Here is a 22,060-nt window from a genome sequence, read left to right on the forward strand (position 1 = left end):
CATGACTGACATTTCCAAAAACATTAACTCACCTCTACAGATTTTGTTGTGGGACTGGACATCCCTTCAATTGAACAGATTTGAAAATGGGCCACTACGTTCTAGGACTTCACAGGGCCTTACTGGAAATTTTGGGTTAATTTGAGTAGTTCAAGGGACTCCAAACATGGTGCAGAAGGCAAGTCTTTCACTGCCACATTAGTGCTCTAGCCACTAGACTGTGTGGTCTGTCATGGTCTGAATTAAACAGCAGATAGACTGGCAGATTTTTCTTTTTTTTTTTTTTTTTTTTTTCTTTCCTTGCACTTTATTTCCCCCCTCCCTGCTTTGTTAAAAGTAAAATAAAAAAAAGCTAAAGAGCTGTATAAGAAATTCCATCTGGCAGCTGTAGAGGAGATAGTGAACATAAAGAAGAGATTCCTTTGCTGTGCCTAATGCATGCTGCTTATCCAAATTAGCCACACAATTACTTCTATCAATGCAAAACTAGTTTAATGTTTTTTTCCTAGTGCACAGCTCTTGAGAATGACTTAAAATGCAGTGTAATTTGCCACAGTGTATGTCCTGAAGTGGCTCACTAATGAAAAGAGGATTAACTCTCCATTATTCTGAATTACCATTTTGTGAAATCACTAACAATATTTTCATTTATATACATATAACCCAAGGGGGACAAATATTCCAGCCATCCAAGTGATTAACAAATAAAATTTATTAGATAACATGCACTTTGGTCTTATTTATGAAGAGAAAGATTAGGGTATAAAAATGCAGATGACTGGATTTTTATCATCCTTGTTCTGATAAGTCCATGACAGCAGAAGTGGGGAGCACGGGCGGTTCAACGTTGTGTGCGCACTGCAGCGAGGGCAGAACCTGCGGCATGCCAGGCCCAACAGGCACAACCTCACAGGCTGCAGCACCTCTGGGGCCCCACACCCAGCTCTGAGCAGCCACCACAGGTGGCACAGAGAGGGAACAGGAAGGTCTCACCAGCTCCCACAGCCTGCCCTTGGCACAGGCCAGCAGAATGAGAGGAAAGCTGTGCTCTGGGCACAGGGGAAGGGTGGGATGAGCTACAAACTGCCCTTCCTCACTTGGAGGAAACTCATGGCCCCAGATACAGGGCTCTGTTCCTCAGTATGCCCTGAAGCTGGGCTCAGACCTTCCTGCTGGGGAGACCCCTCTGGGACCAGGGCAGTGCCACAGCCAGCTGACTTTTCATCCCTCCCCCATGAAATAAAAAGGCTGTCTTGAAGCAGCATTTCCAGGAGCAGGCAGGGTGCAGAGCTCTTTATGCAAAGGATATAGGGACAGTCCTTACAACAGAGAGCTTCCACATGACCCTGGGATTAGCTCAGTTGGCCAGAGCAAGGTGCTGATAATGCCAGGCTCACAATCTCCATTGTGGGCCATTCACTTACAATGATTCTTGTGGGTCCCTTCCAGCTCAGGCTATTCCGTGATCTAAGGTTGTGTGTCCCCAACACAGTACAGTGCTATGAAGTGACTGCCAAGCTAGCACAGCACTGGTACATCCTTTAGCCTGCACTAACTCATCTGTAGGCCACATGAAGCACCACAAGGGGTGGGAGCCTGCTCCAACAAGCCTGTGCAGAGGTAACCCTGCAATCTGGCTGCCATCTGACTGCACTGGATGAATGCTCTGCGAGAGAGGGTCTTCTCTCCACACAAGTCTGCCAGAGAAATCTGAGGTTTCCCTCCCTGGGTTTGTGCTAAACATTTATCCCTTATACCCACAACAGCATTAAGAACAACCATGCAAAAAAATCCAATCTACTTTTCACTTTTTATTCCAAGAGGGCTGGAATAGTCTTCCTGGAGCTCTGTTTGGTGTATGTAGAACAACTAATACGACATGGGGTTAGACATCTTTGATTCCTGGGAACATGCAAGCCCTTCTGCCCCCAACCAAATGCTTCATGGCAATTATTTCCAGAGTTGAAATAGCAAACCAGCCCTTTTGCCCCCTTTTCCCTCCTCCTAGTTAAACTGTTACTTCTTACGTAGTTTAGAGTCAAATCTGAAATACATGTTTTATTAGAGGAATTTCAACTGATGCTTTCCTGTGCTCTAATTCAATTTAAAAATCCCTGCAGCAGATAACATTGGCAAGGCATAAAAGAACATAGTGTACTTGAAAGTTCAGGGAGCATGTGGCTTCCCAGGACAGACAGAAACAAGGATTTCTCAGCAGTGGTCGAGCTTTCAGAGTGTTAACCAAGCTTCAAACTGCGCTGGTGTTCCAGTACCACAAACGATCATTTGCAGACGTAATTGCCCTGTTCTGAGGTGTAACAAATCAATGCACTGTGGCCACCAACTGAGATTACTGATTACATTGCTTTCTCTTCTTCCTTTCCTCCATCCCATGTTATGGAGCCATGAATAAAAGTAGTCAGTCCTTCAGCATCAAGGCAACAGGCTCTCAGTTATGATTCCTTACTAGACTAATAGCAGTTCTTATCAATTTCTAGATAACAGCCTAATCACTCCCGAAGTCAGACTGACTTAGATTTGTATCTCTGACAGACAATCTACACTGCTGAGTCTGTGTGTAGAATTAGCATAATTCTGGCACAGGAAGGAAAAAGGCTCTCCCAGGGCATGGCTACTGGGGCAGATAGATGGGATTTGGTACTACACATGCAAGACAAGCCCAAGTTGAATTTACTACAAGCTTGAATTCTCAGAGCCCTTTAAAAATCTCAAGAGAGGACCACTTAGCTAAACATCATCATCATGTTTTAAGAAGCTTGGCTGAAAGATAAATCCCCTTGCCAGTGAAAGCAAGCCAATTTTTGAACAAAGGTGTACACTTGCCAATCAAAAACAGACTCCACAATCTTACACAGCTTTGGAGTAGGAAAACAGCAATCATTTGGCTTTTTCAAGCTTTGTAGAGAAACAGAACATGACAGGCACAAAAGAGCCCAAACTGAGCAAACAAACCCCATGGGTACATGGGATGTCAATGAAAAATGGACATCCTGCTTTCAGCTCTACAATAGCCACATGAAAGCATTAGCCAGATTTTTTGAATTAAAAGGATACAAACATTCAGCGGCCAACACAAAAAAAAAAAAAAAATTGGGAGCAACTACAGGATTCATTGCCTGCAAGAAAGGTGGATTTTTGGCAGGCTCTACTTGCACACTTCATAAGATCAAGCCCAACTCCACATCTTGTTACAAGTCTCTTACAGAACCACAAGGTTCAGTTTCTCCCTTCAAGGGAATGAGACATGAGCAACTGCTACTCTGAGACAACAAAGAGTCCAGAAGAAGAAATAAAAACAGAGCCCCACAGGGAGATGCAGCAAACAGGGAATCTGCAGCTGGCAACACTGGAAAAAGAAGAGTAGAAGAGAGTACAACAGTGCATGCAACATTCACCTGAATAGACACATTTCCTCTCCCTACGTTGCTGAAAATCACAAAGCATGAGCTTTTAGGAGGGTCTTAGTTAGTGATAAAAATCCCCAACAACTCAAATTTGCACTCAGTTCCCCTAGGTGCTTTAGATCCCTAGGCTGTTAGACCTCCCAAATTCTTGCCAGTGGATTTTTCAGGAAACAAAATCCAGACAGAGACTGAACTTCAATAATCACAAACCTCTGAGTTTTGTTTCCTTTGTGGATGAGCTCATCCAACAACATATTCCTGACCTCACTCTGGGGAGGCAGAAATCCGGGCGCAAGTCCGTGTTTGCCGCAGAACAGGTACATCTGTCTGGAGCAATGCTCAATCACACCTGGTCGGTCCTGCTTCCAGCATCCTAGAGCTGGAGCAGGAGTCACTTGCTTTGGGCCCCCTTGGGTTAATGTTCTGTTTTGGTTGCATTCCAGTTTCTCACACATCCTGAGAGCGCTACTTCATGGACAAGATGTCATCAGGAAGCTGGAATGCTGGGAAGAAAAATGCATATACAGCAGTCAAAGTAGATCCTGATGAGGACTATTGTACCCCAGGGGCATTTGAACTGGAGAGGCTCTTGTGGAAGGGCTGCCCAAAGTACACTCACGTCAATGAAGTCTGGCCCAACCTCTACATAGGAGATGAGTAAGTGTACACAGTACTCCCTGTGTAGCAGCTAAGTGTACCTGGTACATCTCCTCTACACAGGGGGTGACCAAGCTCTTCTAAACACAGCTCACTGACAGAGCAAAGTGTTTGAAACCACTGACAGATGTCAGAGCTGGGCATGGCCCAGACTGTTACTGCTGCTTCAGGAAAGAGCAGAGGAAGTGCAGCCAAGTCTGCTGTTAAAGGCAGAGTGACAACATTGGTTGTGGCACCAGTGTAGACTGCAGAGGTTGAAGCTCGTCATGATCTATTTTTAAATAGTTAGTTTCAAGGAGCAATTTGTTATTTATCTCTGAGTGAAAGTTGTTCCACAGTTACAGAGCATGGCCTGGATGTGCTTGCCACACCTTAGGTTGATTTAGGTCTAAAATGTAATTCTTGAAAAGTGAGTGAAGAGACAACTCACCCTGAAGTAGTATTTCTGCATTTCCAAGCCTGTGCATTTCCAAATTGCTCAAGAGATTAAAGCAAACAGAACCCTGAGGAAGGCAAAGCTGCAGAGATGTGTCTCACTGATCAGACCAAATGAGATTTGGAAAAAAATCAAACCCACAAAACAGACTTAGTCCTGCTGAGTACAGGACTAAACTAGAAGCAGTCTATTCCAAGAAGCAGAGAAGACTGCTGCAGCAGGAGACATGCCATCAGGAAATCCCCCAGCCCAAGCCCTGAGCAGAGCAAGAGAACTTTTCTTATCCCTTTGGCATTATTGGTCCAATTCCCATTTTCCTCTACACCCTGCACTAACATGACATATATTTTTACATCATCACTGAAAGACACAAGTAGGAGCCCCAGTGGCTCCAAAGTTCTCAATAATTTTTTAAAAGGTCCTAAAATTCATCTGTTGCCAGCTTATAAAAGAGGAAAGATATACAGCTTTGAAAGTTACAAGACTCCTAATATCATCCACCAATTACTTCTGTGGCGCCAGAGGCAACAGAGAGATACAAGAGTTCTGGTCTTGTACCAAAGCCAAGGCTCCCACTTTTAGAGACAGGGACTGAAGCATGTGTGTGTGTGTGTGTGTGTGTGTTGTGTGGGATAAAAAAAATTAAACCATGGGAACAGCCTGTCCAAATGACTCAGGAAGAAAAGGGGATTGAGTTCTTTCCCCATCCTGCCCTGCCCCTCCTGTTAGATATTTCTAACTCAAGATTTACCATAAAGAACAGGCTCTACTTCCTTGTTTAGAATCACCATCAGAATTATTCTGAATGAAGCTGTTAGAATAATTTTCCTCTAATCTCTGTGATGAAGCTATAGCTTTGCCTGCTGAGCAAAGGGATGTGACCAGACAAGAAGTCAGTCTCTCAGCCCAGGACAGCAGTCACTGACTCTTTTCTGTAATCTTCCTGTAGCAGTGGCTTCTTACACCTTGTAATTTAGTAAAGCTAGAAGGCATGACTCTGAATACACCACACACCTGGCACTTCATACAAACTAACCAGAGGAACAAAAATACAAACTTCTTGAGAGGCACATAGAGCTACAACCCATCACGCTGGGCAGTGTGTTTCTGCTAAGGACTGGTCTTAAATGAAAAGAAAATCCAGTGGTGCTTCAAGGGAAAACAAGTTCCCCACCATGACAAGACAAAAGCATGAGAAAACCAATGGAGAAGGAAAAACAAGTGGAGCAGGTAGGGGGGAACAGAAATAAAATTTCACCAGAAAATGGGACTCCCCAAAAGAGAACTACTATTGTCAGCCAGGCAGGGGCAAACTTGACATGGCAGAAAAGCTGAGAGGAGAACTGGTCTGCATGCAAGATACAGGCTTTCACTAGCCTAACTAAAATTTGCTTTGAAATAGGCAAAGTCCACGGACCTTTATATCCTTCCTGGAGCCAGCTCCGTATCTTACTCCTGACCAACGGCTTACCCCCTCAGTGTGGCAGGGTTTTTAGAGATGCCACAAGCCATGAACAGATGTTGGCTGCATTTGCATCTTTAGCCAAGCTAAATTAAGGTTGATGTTGAAAGAATTTGGTGGAACTCATCAAAAAAATCAAATGAACACACACATGCAGAGTTTATCTTCAGAGTCTCCACATCTGTGCTTCATTCCTGCCTCCTGCATTTACAAGGTTAACAGGACTTGTGACTGCTTATGGAAATGCTAATTAATTACCCTGACTATGCAACCACATCTTCCTTCTAATGCAGTCCAGGCTATCAAGGAGCCCTGTGAGGCCACTCCATCCTTTTGTTACGAGGCTTCACTGCAGATGTTGCCCAGAGGCAATGAAATCTCTATGAGCCTGTCAGACCCAGAATAATCAAAGCCTCAAAATATAACATGCTGTGTTCAGCTCCAATTGAAATTTTCCCCCAGCAAGTTCCAAAGGCTTTTAAAGAGCAGATACTGGAATTTGTATGACACAGCCCAGCAACAGGAATAAAACACTCTTGGCCAAGATTTTGATTCAATTGCTACCAGGATTAGCGTTTGCATGTATCCTCCTCATATTTAAAAGTCCTCTAGAGGGATAGAGAGCAGCCTTCTTTTTCTCCTTTGTTTCACTGGCCACCTAGTTGCTTGCATAGGCAGCTTTACTGGCAAATCCCAAACCTGCTTGGTTCACCGAGATCACATGGAAAATCTCTGCCAGTTACTTATCTTGTAGTTTCTTCTTGCAGCTCTTCAGCAATGGCCTTATTACCTGAGATGGTGTTTAGGCTTCCACATTTCTGAAGTTCAAAGAATATTTCAGCTGAAGACAAAGGCCTCCCAATTTGTTTTCCTCTTAAACATGCACTAGATCTCCTTAGGATTTAAGGCCTGATCATAATTTCAGCTCTTGCCATGTTCTCAAACTACTCCCAGAAAAAGTCTTCTGAAATGTAATTCTTTACAAGCTAAGTATGAAAAATGATTTTCTGGGTATGCAGCTGAACTGAGCTTGCAATTCAGAAAAGTTATGGTCTGTGCCTGTGCCTTGCCATGAAGACTCATGGTCTTCAGAACTGATGCAGGAAGATGAGTAACCCAAACCCACAAGCTGGAGTGCATGATAGTTAAGATAAATAACTAAACATGAAATGTATGCATAAGTAAAACTCATTCTCTCCTCTTACCTTTCTGCAGAGAAGCAATACAGCATGGCTTTTTCCAAGTGACTAAGTAAAAAGACAATTTACACTAACCTAGAAGAAAACAGATGGGACTCACTCAGGCTGGAAAACAGCTACCTCCCACCGTTTAGCATTAGAAACTCCTAGCATCTACATCAGTATTAATCATATAAAAATAGAAGCAAATACAGATTTAGATTATAACAACACTCTTGAGGACATAGTTTTAGTTGGGTAGAATGAGAACCTGCCAATTGTAACAGCAGTTTAACAATCCAGAAAATCAGATCTTTAACACTGGATGGTAAACCTCCACACTCCAGTGGTTTCCAAGACACATAATACTTCTCCATATAACATCTCTGTCTATCAGTGATTTCTAACATTTGATGAGTGACTGAAGTCAAGATCAGGAACTGACTGACCACAGCACGAGTACTTGGTGCCTTTCCTGTATAGAAAGCAGAGAGCTATTTCCTCTATCTTGGTTGTTTCACTTACAAAAACTACATCCACTCTTTCAGGCTAGAGGAAAATGAAATACTTAATCTTTTCTATCCCATATTCTGATGGCCCCACTCAGTGTTTTCAGTGGTACCTAAAAATTCTTTCAATTCACACTGAGCAGGAGGTACCCAGAGAAATGGAGCAACACCTCAGAAGGAAAAGGGGATAGATACAATGCTACACTATCTCCAGACTCCCTCAGTGCTAGAGTTACCAAGGAAAATTGGGTCAGTATTATTGGAAATTCTCAACATCTCTCCTCAGGAGGGAGAACTGCCAGATTTTCTTAAGAAAGTGTCAATATTGCCTATATTCAGCAAGCTTCTTTCTGACACTGACCATCTGGTAAATTATCATCCTGCATCGAGCTTTCCTTTAGCGCTTGAGAAAATGGAAAAGTTCGAGAGAGGCGATTCCTCTCCTAGTAACATGTTGCCTCAGATTTCCTGGTGTTTTGTCAATCTGGGTCACATCAATCTGTGGCTTTAACAGTCTATACTGAAACATGTTTGCATTGCACAACCTTTGCATGAAGTTTAAAAGACCTGACTCTACTTAAAGTTGATAAGCACACCAGTCATCTGATCGAGCAGTACCAGCTGTAAGGTACTAACTTACCTGGGGAGGCACTTGCTCTGCCCACACCCTCCTGAGCTATTCTGGGGGACTACTTCCTTCCTTTGGGTCTACTTATGTTTTCCTCAAGAGCCATGTGTCTTCCCTTTGTCAGCTGCTTTCAGTATACTTAATACTGCATGTGAGGGTGCAGGCTGCAGTGCCTGCAAGTTCTTTTCCCCTCTCTTCCAATTCCATTGATTTGGGCAACTTTCTAACAAAAGCAGCTGGGACTAAAACTTGTTATGACAGTATTTTTGAAGAGAGAGGGGGGATTTGGTACAGTGGAGACAGCAACCTGAAAGAAAACATTCTTTTTCATGTTGTAACTTCTTACACATTGTTCTTCCAGAAGGACAGGGAGTTTGCTGCAGCACTTGCTATAAATCCTATGAAACTTAGCCTTAAAACTGACAGCAGGCGCAGTTAACGTCTCAGACAAGCCCTCTACTTGCCCTTGCACAACCCAAGAGAGGTAAACAGTCTTTTGGGAACCATCTGAAAATGGATGACACTTTTGTCTGGGTCAGTTTCCCCTTTTGGTCAGTCTGTTAGTATCAATATATCCATATGTGAAAGTGATTTTATCTCCAATTTTCATCATTGAGGTGGGATTCCCACATCAAAGTATTCCCCCTTGCCTCAGGACTTTAAAAACATGTTTATGAGTCCATCTGCCCTACAGTAAATGCAGGGTCAGATTCAGCAAAGTACTGAGTTTTTGCTTAATATAGAGAAAAGGACTTCTGGGTATACTTAACTTTTAGCATAAGTTTATGTGCTCTGAACTGAAGAGTGATGAGCTTTTACATGGGACTAATTGGCACAGGTCATCTCTTACTAAACTGAATTACATTGAAATTTTCATTGTTATCTCCCAGTGCCACACTTTACCTTCCTTGCATGGGAACACATTCAAGGCAGACACTGGAGACCACAGCTGCACCGTGTAAAAGGAAATCAAGTGCTAATAGCACAGATGGTGGAGATATACAGAATGAAAACAATTGCTAGAGTAGCCAAGTGCTTACAGCTTCACCTACACTGGCATTTGTAGCAAACTCCTCTTTACAATGGCTACTTAAAATTCAACCATAATCACAAAAATTGAAGAATTAATCACAATTTAATAAGAAACAGCAGCACCCAAAGAGGGAAAAAGAAGAATGTTGTTAGCTTGATTATTACACTCTGACAGTGAGCAAACTGCAAGGAAAAAAACCCGATGCCTTTTCTAGTCAAAATTGAATTAGAAATGGAGTCATAAATCCTCCAATAAGGTAATGATTCATATAGCCCTGAACAATCCTATGCTATTAGTAACCTCAACCAATCAGATATTCGCAGATATTTATGCCTGATTTATTTCTCTCTTTCCTTTACAATATTGATACCTCAGGCATGGTAAAAACTGCAAGGAAGGCCAAGAGCATTCCCTTCCCCTTGGGGTGTAATCAAAAGTATCATGCATGATGAAACACAGCAAACCCCACAGGCTCTGGTTACAGGGTACAGAGGGATGCTTTCACAACAGCATTGACCCTGCAGACTCAGCTGAGGGTGGAAAGCGACTCAGTCCTTCCCACAGAGCCAGAGCTCACTGCTGGCTACGGGCAGTCCAAGCAAACCTGTTGAGGGGCACAGTAACATTTCCATTTACAGGCACACAGGTCCCACACCTGGGGCCCTACCAGGCTGTTGCTTGCTCTGCTAACTGGCCACCAAGCTGCTGCAAACCCAGTGTGACCCAGGTTTAACTGCTACACCGTGGCAGTGCCAGTCTCAGCACAGGCCTTCTCTGCCTGGTCACGTTTATCATCCAAGTACAAAGTACTGGCTGACAGGAGGTAAAAAGCAGATCAACCTGAGCCAGTATGACAAGTGGTGGTCCAGCTGGGCTCTTGGCCTCAATTTTGGGGAAAGATTTTACAAGGCAAAAAAAAGAGGAAAAAATTTCATAGAGCAGTAGTGAAATCTCTTAAGAAAATACAATTATCAAGTATAAGACTGGGGGGATAGAGAGAAAGACAAAGGAGCTAAAGTACTTTCTAATCTCCATATTATGTTTGAAACCAAGCACTCTCGCTCTTGAAGAAGACTAAGTGTCACTTCAGCTTTCTTCACAAGATGCAGATTCTAAAGCCCAAGGCTTTAGAATCTGCTTGCAGTCCAGTGAACCCTATTTTCTATTACACAACAACTGTTTCTTCATATCTCCACACAACAATATTAGAAACCTTAGCAAAAGCTTTCCATAGATTAGTGTCCAGGGTCTCTGCTGTAAAAAAGGTGCCTGACACTCTTTTTACAGACTGTGTGCACTAGCTTGGCCTGCCTATGCAAAAGCCACGTGGCCACAGGACCTGTACTGATCCTGCTCCACTTAGGGCAGGTATTTTAGATCCTGCTTCTACTAACAGGTTCTACAACACCTACACACAGTTTGTGATAGCTATTCCAGTGAAAATGTGGAGAACTTAACAGATTTGGGTGCTCAGCACTGAGCATTCATTTTCTGGAAGTTTTTCAGATTAACAATGTCAGTAGAAAAAAGAAAATATGCATCCATATAATAAAGAAAACAATTCCATTGGGTAAGGTTCTATTCAGTCCAAAGGGTATTGCCAAATCAGACTGCATATCAAGCATATTTAGAAAGCAGGTAACATTTCAAAGTCAGCCTAGCCCAAGCATTGAGGAAAACAGAGCATGAATTCCTTGGTACATGTGTAATTTAGTGTTAAAAAAAAAAAAAGTTATTTCACAGAAGATGATATAGTTACATCTGAGCATTTATAATGAATTTTTGCAACACCATTCAAGGTTGATATATTGCTGCTTCTGAGTCCATTTCCAGCCCAAGTTGGGAAACAAACGGAGCAAACAATGTGCATATTCCCAACCTCCCACAGGTCAAGGGCAAAAAAACTGCTAATGCATTTGTGATGCAAAATAATTAAACAGATTAAATAAAAAGGAGGAGGATTAATTCCATCCTGAGCCTCAAATTCACAGAATGCAGCTACAGGCAAGACTGGGAGATGGAAGGGGCTGAGCTGACTGCTTATGCAAGTTACTGAAAGACAGTATCCCTTCTTTCTGAATACCTACTGGAAAACTGAGGCCACCCAACATTGCAAAACCAGGTCGTAGGAAACAGAACAAGACTGTGTGACTGTCAGAAAAATGCATTAGTTGCATCCACTGTGTCAAAAGGCAATCTCCAATCAAGGAAACAGGAAAATTTGATTTCATATAAAAACAAGTGTAAAATGTTAATGACTGTAACCTATTGACATTGTCCTTGCTCAGAACAACTTCATAATTTAATTCTAATGCTATTTATTAGCTTGAGCAGTGCTTGCAGAAGCCACAGTGTGATCGTATGTACAGTCCATGAAAAAATTTGGTTTCCTACTGACCCTAACTACTCTGCAGTCCTACTTCCTACTCAGCATGTAGGTTTCCACTTGCAAGGCTTCTCCTTGTGCATGGGTCTCTGACCTGAAGCCCTCGGTCTTACATGGTTTGTGGGATACATGCTTTGGGCCAAGTCTGATGAATGAAAACCATCAGGGAGGTAAAACAAAGACAGGCTTAATTTGAAAGCAGGAACTGTAGCTCACCTCAAGGACATCAAAATGAAGAGCAGTAGTTATTCACTGCACCACTTCAGGTGCAGGACATTTAACCTGTTTTATTTTAAGTACTCTCCATCCTTTCAATATAGAAATGAAGTGTCTTTGCTGGCGACGTGTACATACAGGGAATCCTAAGGCACAAAACCTCCTAAAAGGAGGAAGAAGAAAGGAAGTCTTCCTCAGTCAGTCACTGCTATAGGAATACAAAGGGAAGGAGTAAGCATTATTTAACATGAGGTGAAGGTGGCAACTTACAACATTAGCAGTGCTTCAGGGTCTACTAAACTTATTAGGTAGGCATCTCCACACTAAGAGAAGCTTTTATTTGACTTTTACATGATTGTATAGCGGATGTGTGGCATTATTTCACAGCAAAAATACCAGTACTGTCAAGACATTATCATTCCTGACCAGAAAGGAATTTCTGCAGGGCAATATTTACTCAGAACAGTCAATGATCATGGGCTTAATTTAAGTAAGAGCAAGCATAGGTAAAACCTTCAGTATCCATATCCCATTAAGATTAAGTGCTCTAATCATTAGGTCCTTGACTGCTCAGAGGGGGGTTTTGACTTAGAGCTTGGAAAGGCAGTCAACTTCAAGCTATTGTGGGCTGTCACCACTAGAATTACAAAACACAGCAGGTAGCCCACCACAGTGTCCTGTGTGACAGCAGCTAGATTTACACATGGAAGTGTTCAGGAAACATTCATGGAGAGAGGTACTTTTGTTTGGAAAAAGCTTTTTTACATCATGCAGTAGTTATGTGAAAATATATTAACAGAATAAAGGCTATGCCATTCTTTCTTTTTGTAAAAAGCTTTGTAGTTTTCCTAGGCACTAATGAAACTTGATAGCTTTTTCAGAACAAAATTTTCCCAAACTAAAAGCTTTCTGTAATGGAAGAAAAAAAGTTGTTACATGCCTGGCCACAAACTCTACATTTTTTTAGGAATTTTATCCTAAAGCCAGCACCTACAGTGGGTATTAAACATACAAATCTAAGCTTTCCTCTCTTCTGACTTCCCTTGTCCAAGGGAAGAGAGGACAAGAGCAAATGAGAACCTTTGGCTAAATACATGAATTCCAGCTTCCTCTGAAGGCTAATATCCAGTTTCATTATACAGTTCTTTTTGCTTTAGACCTCTGGTTTGACCAAACAAGCCAGTAAAATGGAGTTGTGATAGGAAGTTATATTCACACAGGGATGGGATTTTAAAATTATATTTATTTTTTATAGAAATTGAGAAAAACTCAGTGACTTCTTTTGGAGAAGAAGAGTTTCTTTTTGAATCCCAGATGATTTTACTACTCACATACTACTGATTCTTATTACATCTGCAATATCACTTGATAGGACAGAAGGGGAAAACAGCATTCATGGTTCATATTTCAAGTTCTGCCACCAGTTTCCTTTTCTGACTTTAGATAATTCCTTCTATTTCTTTTTGTATCCCAAGTTTCTTCTTGTACAAGATGGATGGAAGCCAGTATTGCCTATGTGCAAAGGTAACGGGAAAATTAATCCATATTAAACATGCTCTAAGGACCTGGGGGAGATAATTAAGAACTCCAAAAAGAATGACAGCTTCAAACAGAACGACAATATCTTAAGATCCTCGAAATGGTAAATTGTGCATTGTTAAAGCATTATCAGTTTCACTAACATTTAGAACGTACCAAATCAGAGGCTTTCTTAATTTTTTTTCTCGTTTTGAAGAAGCTTCTTGAGTTACATGACAGCTCTTGTTTTACCAGGAAAACGGCGCTGGATCGCTACAGCCTGGAGAAGGCGGGATTCACCCACATCCTCAACGCGGCCCACGGGCAGCGCAACGTGGACACGGGAGCACAGTACTACAGCAGCATGGCTGTGGAGTACCATGGCGTGGAAGCAGATGATCTCCCCACTTTCAACCTCAGCCAGTTCTTTTATTCGGCTTCCAAATTCATTGATAATGCACTTCAGGATGAAAGAAGTAAGGAGGGTGCTGAAAATGGTTGAAACCAATATAATACTTACCACAACTAATTAAAAGCATAGTTCCATGGTATTTAACCTTGCAGGAATGAAACAAGTCCAATATAGTTTAACAGAGACAATACAACTAGTAGTAGGGAGCGAGTTTAAGAGAAGGTGGTGCTGTATTTAGGACCGTTCCCACTAATATCACCCCAGGAGCCTCTTACCAAGGACTTTTGTCAAAGCTCTCATCACAGCTTGTATCAAGGGGTCCTGTCTGACAGAGATTTTTTTGTTGTTCCCTCAAAAACAAGTGAGACAACTGGAAATTGCCTAGGCACCATGAATATGCTGTCTTTTCCGCCTTTTCCTAATTAGCCCCTATCAAGACAGGTTTAATGAATATTAGTTGCATAGCGGTGGAACACAAGTGGTCTCAGACATTCCATGCCATCATTCCACAGCTTCATGCTCTGCACCATTAGATTCTCTCTATAAATATAGAAACCACCCCTCCTACCTGACAATCAGATCTACCCCAACCTGTAACATTTATTTCTCTGCCATCTTCCAAGCAGTAGGGAACTGATACAGCTCTGACAGCAGTAAACTAGAAACATTTCATTAAAGTGTTTGTAATTTCTCAGCTTGATTACTACAATTCATTATTTGCTGATCTCCAGTAGTGTTCTGTCAGAAAGCTTTACACTGATGTGAAGTGCTACAGCCTAGGCCTCACACTGACTTTCAATATTACTCCTACTCCTTCCCCCCACATACTTTAAAAAAAAAAAAAATCTCAGCAAGGTATTTTACCAGAAACCAGTTGAGAAACTTAAAACTTTCCTGCTGACCTATAGAGACCTTAATATCAGAGGGTCAGATATCAAGTTTCTGGCCTTGTGTCAGCTTCTGTTCTTGGCTGTCTAGCTCAGCTGCAGGCAGTTACTACCTGACTTGCTTCCAATAGCCAGCCAGCTCTTTACACTTCTACCCTTTCAACAAGTACAGTCCACACAACAGTCCCTTCCCTTGCTCAGGAGAAAAGCAGATCAGTTTTAAAAATCAAAGTCCTAATAGCAGGAGAAACTGCTTCAGGAGCTTACTTGCTTATGAAGAAAGATACCCAGCATTTTTAAAAAGTGTCTGAAGCACTGCCTTTGGAAAGGATAACTAGCACCCACTGGTGTCTAGCTATGGCTGGAGGCCAGAGGTCAGTGTCAGACTGGAGTAGCTGGAATAAGAAATGCAGACTACCTCATTCCCACCACCCTCCTGTTCCCATAAGACTTTAGTCTGCTGCACTGAGGTAAAGAAGCAAGCACAAGGGAAGCAGCAAGTGCAAGAAAAAAAGCCTTGCTTCCCAATAAATATTGTAGGAGGAAAGAATAAGAGGGGGGGAATATTAACCTTTTTGTTTCAAACCCACATCAAAGTCCAGGAAGTCCTGAGACAGGAGCATCAATCCAGCACTGGAACACAAAAACAAATTGAAGAGTGACAGGGTGAACAAACAAAACAAATCAAACAAAAAAATCTGCACTCAAGTAGATACTACAAATGACAGTGATTTCTGTAGCTGTAGTAATTTCTGCCACATTCAAATGGCTTTTAAACAAGTTAGCTAAGATCTTTTCTGATGAAGACCTATTGCAACACCCATGAAGAAAAAGAGCAAGCTCTTAGCTTTCTCATGAGGGAAAAGTAAAATGTCTGTATGTACACCTCTTATCCCAGCCAGAGATGTGTAAAGACACTATGCATGGCCCAGGAAGACACCGAGGTTTAAACATGACAGTAACTTTTCAATACACATTTACAGAATAGAATGACTCCAGAAGCTAGACTAAAGGGTGGGCCGATGCCTCCTATGGAAGAAAAGACTAGAGGTACCTGGTGCTCTCCTCCAACAACATAAATGTATTATTTGTGATTGCACATCTAGTGCAGAAAGGTGTTCTGCATTTCAAGGGCCAAAAGAACAGGCACAGGAAGGTGCACTTGTGTGCGCCTTCCTGACTGACAAGGAGCATCCAGATTCCTAAACAGGATTTTGCACAAAGTAACCAAGCACCTGTCTCTAGGGGAAATGACATGGGACTTCAATGTGTGGTGCTAAATACCTCTGATCAGTAACAGCTTTGCACTACTTTGCTGCTTTGCATTAGAACTGAGCAAATGCAGAGAGGGAAAGGGGGAGAAAGGAAAAGCCCTCACTTGTGTGACCAGAATCTGTGTGTTGATGAATTTACTCTGGCTGTATCACGTTCTGGCTGTGTCTGGGGTATGACCTTCAGCCAAATGATCAGATTCATTGAAGAGATATCTTCAGATAATGATTTTTGCTGGGAAGATGCTCAATAGTCAATGCTGTTGAAACAAGTTGTCATTCTAATCAAGAAGGCCCTCTCTGAAACAGAGCAGAAAGCTTGGCAATTTGGATGCTGTCAAAACAGTCCTAATTCTGACTTAGCATTTAAAATCTTCATGATGATGAAGAAACTCTCTGATCAGAACAGTATTTGTAGGGTTTAAGCATGGGCTGATGGACATAAGAACAGTTATAAGAGTAAGATTTAGAGACCAACTCTAATGAGTCACAATTATACATGCTGTCATTCAGCTAGGCAGAAAGCTTTCCCAAAACATGCAATTCAGACCATAGAACAGCTTAAAATTTTAATCAGTGAGGCCTCTATAACATGAAAGGAAAACATTATTTTAAGAATTTTTTAGGTTTCCTACTAAGCTACAGGTTTCATACTCATTCCCTTGAAATTTTAGTTCCTCAAAATGTAGAATAAAGGGGAATGGCATTTTCGCTTCACGTTAAAATGTCCGGGGAAAATACACTAAAGACAGAGATTTTAAAAGAAAACCAAGTGGGAAGAAGCATATGAGAAAATGACAAAGACCTGAGGTTTTTGACCAAAGACTTCAACATTCATAACTCCAAATGATTCTGGAAAAGTAGAGCTGTGTCTAGACAAATTTTCAAGAAACACAAACCCAAGTTAAGTGAACAAAGTATTTCAGAGATCTGTCACCACTCAGCAGACCTCTGCCTCTGTGCACTGATGCTGCATATTCTGGCTCACCTTGAAGATATAAGTGGTCAGAATCCAAGACTTCAAGAGCTGACTCCCTTTTGGGGGATGAGGGTTCAGAGTGGTCCTTATATTAGAATGGAAAAGATTTCAAAATAGTACAGAAGGGACGTGGTACTGCAGAAGAGTGTCAGTGTTCTGCTCTAACAGGCAGTTGGCTCTTGACTATTCACACACAACCAAGGAGAGACTTCCTTTTCTGCAAACCAGTGGACATTTCAGAAGATTGTACAGCTATTTTTTGCCTTTGATAACACAATACAAAACTATATTTTCTCTTAGATCTCCTCCCTTTGCCACCCACACAAAGCAAAGCGTTCCTTGTCCCATCACGCATTTTATCACCTCAACAGCAACAGATTTACAAGGTGGGAAGCTCTAAAGAGAAGCACTGAAGGGCTAAACAAATGTGTCTTTTCATCCACTTCAAATATTTGCAGTAATAATAGAATGGATTATCATTTTCCAGGAGAGGAAAAGACACTTTTAGTTATCAGAAGGACTGGAATTTTGCCAAGATGCCTCAAAGACTATCTGCTGGGATTAGGATGCAGACTGTAACCATTAATCCTTTAGTGTTGGCAGTTCTTGATGCATCCATTACACAGCAATGCTACTTGTGCCAAGGCATCCTCTTGTGCCTGGAAGCAAAGGAGTTAATCTGCAGGAGTCATGGCTTTGCACCCAGCGCTTCTCACTAGGCATAGCTGACAGAGATAAACTATTATTGGCCCTGATAGCACAGTTTTTATTTTTTTCTCCTGTGGCAATTCTGCTTAGCAGGGTGTTAGAGAGTGTGCTCCAAATCTACTTCCTTCAGCAGTTCAACCTTTTGTGAGACCCCCTCGAGGGCTTTGAATCATTTTTGGAAATCTTTTGAAGTGTTTCAAAACCTGTCAATCAGACCTGAACCCACTTACTGTTCTCTTCCCCCACCTCCCCCAGATACTGCTAACAGGGAAGGCTCCACAAGGTTTACAACCTTGTTACTATCCAAAGCCAATGCCTCTCTGCCTCTGGAAGTCCCAAGCTAAGCCTAGCAGTGTCCCAGCATGTTTACTGGGAGGTGAAAACTTTTGGCCAAGACTCTGCACTCACAGGGTATGAGAGAGGCTCCTACTGCAAGGAGATGATCGTATTAGAACACTCAGATGATGGTGGTGGTGAAGCATTACTTGCATTCAACACAACGGTGCTAGCCAGAAATTTCTACAGCTTTTCTGTAGTGTAAGAGGTGGTTTCTTTCCACCCCCTGGTTATATGCCTGTGGCCTTTTTTATCCTCTGCCCTCAAAAATTGGCATAAAGTGATGTGATCTAGATCTCAAAGCACATTATCGCCCGAACAAAGAACAAAAATCGAATTTGGTTACTTTTTGTGTCTAGTTAGTAGAACTGAGAAAGGCACCCCCCATGTACTCCATTTATTCTCATGGAAGGGTGGTCTGAGAGCACACCAAACCCTCCCACACCCTTGTGCTTTGGTTATTATTCCAAACACAGGATTGCAAACACACTGCTTGTGAGGCATGTAAGTCAAGGCTGCAGAAGGGCTTGCTATGATACTTAATGCAGCCCCCAGGCCTTCTCTGCAAGCTTTGTCCACAAATAAAAAGATATTTGGTGTAGGATTAAATAGATCATCCCTACTACAGATGGTGTTCAGTTCAGATTTTTCATATGAGGGAAAACTGAGGCTGTAAGAGAGGCTTATTGAGTGCCAGTAAGGGTAGAGAAACACCAAACAGAGCAGGGGCACTGCAGAAACCTTCACTGTCAAGAGGAAAGGATCACCCAGTGTCAGCTCTGATGGCATCCCTCTGTTTCCACAGGCAAGGTGCTGGTTCACTGCGCCATGGGCCGCAGCCGCTCCGCCACACTGGTCTTGGCTTACCTGATGATTTACAAGAACATGACCGTGGTGGATGCCATTGAGCAAGTGGCAAGGCACCGCTGCATCATGCCAAACCGGGGCTTCCTGAAACAGCTGAGAGAGCTGGACATAGCGCTGGCACTGCAGAGGAGGAACAGCAAGAACAGCCGAGCACCTGCTGAGCGGCAGAACAGCACCACCATCTAGCACTGTCCTGGCACGGCTGTGCTACTGGAAAAGAAACTCCATAAAAGGAGGGGAGGGGAAGGTGTAGTTAATTACAGAGTCACAAGGATCTTTTGTTATTTGCTAGGAAAAAAAAAACCAAAGTAATTTCAAATACAATGTCAAGATCAGAAAGGACACCAAATTTAAAGCTTATCATCTTAGAAAGTTCCAGCCTTAGCAGAATTCTTTGTTACATCAACATATATGTTTTTCTCTCTGCAAAAAAAAACCCCAAACATTTACAACACAAAAGCAAGAACAACTTAAAACTCTTCTAGCTAAGTACTCCCAAAATCGTGATCCTAACTCAAGCCCACGCCTTTAAAGGAGTGCAGATAGGCACTCCTGAAGAAATCTTCAGAAGGAAAGAAATCTTCAGGAGGAAAGTGTTTTTCCTGCAGGAAAAACACTGAATTGTTTAGTCCAGAGTCCTGAAGGGTTTCACAAGAGTTTGCTTTTTTGTGCTGTTTCCTGGCAATTTTATTTCTTTTTTAACAGTGATAATCCAGGGCAGCACAGCAGTTAGAGACCCTCTACATGAGGATCAACTACACCATGAGCGTTTGCTTTACAGACAGGAATTCTATATCAAATGATAAACTAAAAGATAACAAATATCTGTAAGGATTTCCCTTTGTCAAGCTACATTTGTCTTCTTTCTTGTATCCTGCATGAGAGCTCGATGACTGCTGTAACTGAAAGAGGATTTGTCATTGATTCACATGCATAATTGATCACCCTCAGCACTACAGAAAATTGCCAGGGCCATTCTTTCTATTTACCATTCTGATATAAATTGAGTTTATTTCCATCAACCACCCTCTGCCAGATGGACAAATTAAACAGCTTATAAAACTGAGACACAGTGATCTAACATGGAAGATTAGTACCTTTAGCAGTCCTTCGTTTCTGCTTATATCAGAGATTCTTACACTGTAAGTAAAAACCTGGTTGCATTTTGCCCACTGCTAGGGGATCAGGCAGCCTGAGTGTAACAACACTTACCATTCCTGTCTTTGCTAAAGGGCTGAGTACAGCTTCCAGGAGAACTGGCATTCAGCAGCTTCCAGATGAAGTATGTCCTGCTCCAAAGACAATTTCTTTCCTAGAACCAGGTCTTGCCTGAAAGACTCTGCTGGCACAGCTGTGCCAATTAAACAGTTCTGAAGTAAACATACTTTTCATTTACTTCCCAGCTTTTTTTTGCCTACTGTTCTCCCAGAATGAATGAGACTAAATCAGAAAAGCAGACCTTCTGGAACATGTGACTTCCACAAAGTGAGGTAGCTCTTGCAAGCTGCTGATCAGCTGATTCACAAGTTTCAGCAGCACTGACTCCAGCTACAAGCCAGGTCTGCTGGAAACACACACTGAAGAAGGCAAGTTGATTTCTTTCTTGCCAACCACCAGTGGCATGGAGCATTCTCTGTAAGAGTGCATGGCCAAAGAAGCCTCTTGCCTTTCACAAGAATTATCCAGTGCAATTCTGTGAAGAATTTTTTGAAGACAGTAAAAGCAAGAGCTCATTCCCCTCTGGGATAGTGCTAGAGCACAAAGTCAAAACTGACACTGCAAGGTCGATACAAGACAGAGAACAAGTACGTCTGTCAAGGAATACATCTGTATACATCAATGGATACATCTGTTATTTATCAGAAATTTTAGTGCCATAATGCAATTCACAGCTAACCAGTTGTTATGGGAAAATATGTAGGATAGTCCCTTGTCCTCCTGAAAGGAATTAAATTCTGAAATAACAAGATTATATTGGAAACTTGCCTGTTGTGCACACACTATGCATCATTTCCCAATCAACTCTTAACCCATATATTGTAAATACAGAATTTTAGCAATATGCTGGAGTCAGGATGTTGTTTCAGGCTGGCAAATATCTGAAATGTTAAGAAAGTCTGATTTGCTTGTATGTTACCGGCTTCAAAACTTGAAACTGAACAGCAGCAGATAAAGACCCAGATGCCTTTTTCATTCACTGTAAAAAACACAAATGAAACATAAAGCTAAACACACCTGAAGGCTGCACATAACTGCATGGAGGTCCACTTTCCTTTTCTTAAGCATAAAAAAGGCAAGTTACTTTGTAAAGATGAAAACAAAGTGTAAGTACTATGGATTGTCTCTGCCTTCAATCAACAAATTTGACAATGTAAGGGCATGAACCCAGATCTGTCTTGTATGGTGCTTTCCTTATCAGGTGTTCTGAACTCCTAAAACACAAGTTATTCCAGATTAGCATTTGACCAGCAATTTTAGCTTTCATTCAGATTCACTATTTTAGACTGTTGCTCCATTGTATTAAAACTCAAGAGGTCACGCACATGAAACTGTAGTACCAATTTCTTGATTTGGCACCCCCACACAGTAATGGCTTTATTTAAAGAAATACACATTTCTTTGACTTTAAGATATATGAAATATTACCTTTAAAGCTGTTTTATATACTGGAATGGGGACAGTTTTCAGTCAAGATGGCTACTCCTTTCACCTTAACTAGTAACCTTACTGCAGTGACAGTGGCAACAGTCACATTAGAAACACTCTGAAAAATTATTACAGGGACTTTTTCTGGTGTAGGTTCACACATTTGAATTTGTCCCACATTTGAATTTGTCCACTCACAAGATCCACATAGAGACAGTCTTCTTGTCTTTAACAGACTTTCTATTGCTACATGAGAAGTGTTCATCTTCTATTGCTACATGAGAAATGCTTATGTTTGTGTGTGCCCACATACAAGCAAATACACAGAACCCAAACATTTAATGCAGAATTTGCATCACCTTGTCACCCAGCAACAATGACAAAGGAAGAGGTTACAAGTCTATCATTAAAATACAGTTCAAACACCATGTCTGTTACTATCATATATCCTTTTATATAGATATATATATATTCACACCTTCTGTAGGAAAGAAGTTCCATACATT

The 22,060-nt window shown here is 41.8% G+C and overlaps 1 protein-coding gene across 1 annotated transcript in view; it reads left to right on the forward strand.

Annotated features, from left to right (window-relative positions):
• DUSP29 (dual specificity phosphatase 29) overlaps positions 1-19,408 on the forward strand; it is a 62,528-nt gene extending 43,120 nt beyond the window's left edge. The window contains exons 2-4 of the mRNA XM_084210834.1: positions 3,869-4,082; positions 13,704-13,924; positions 18,847-19,408. Coding sequence (XP_084066960.1) covers positions 3,898-4,082; positions 13,704-13,924; positions 18,847-19,094 — 654 coding nt within the window. The 5' untranslated portion in view covers positions 3,869-3,897 and the 3' untranslated portion in view covers positions 19,095-19,408. The remainder of the gene's footprint in view (positions 1-3,868; positions 4,083-13,703; positions 13,925-18,846) is intronic.
• Positions 19,409-22,060: the final 2,652 nt, after the last annotated feature.

The sequence above is a fragment of the Fringilla coelebs genome, assembly GCF_963513975.1.
Source record: "Fringilla coelebs genome assembly, chromosome: 8".
NCBI lineage: Eukaryota > Metazoa > Chordata > Aves > Passeriformes > Fringillidae > Fringilla > Fringilla coelebs.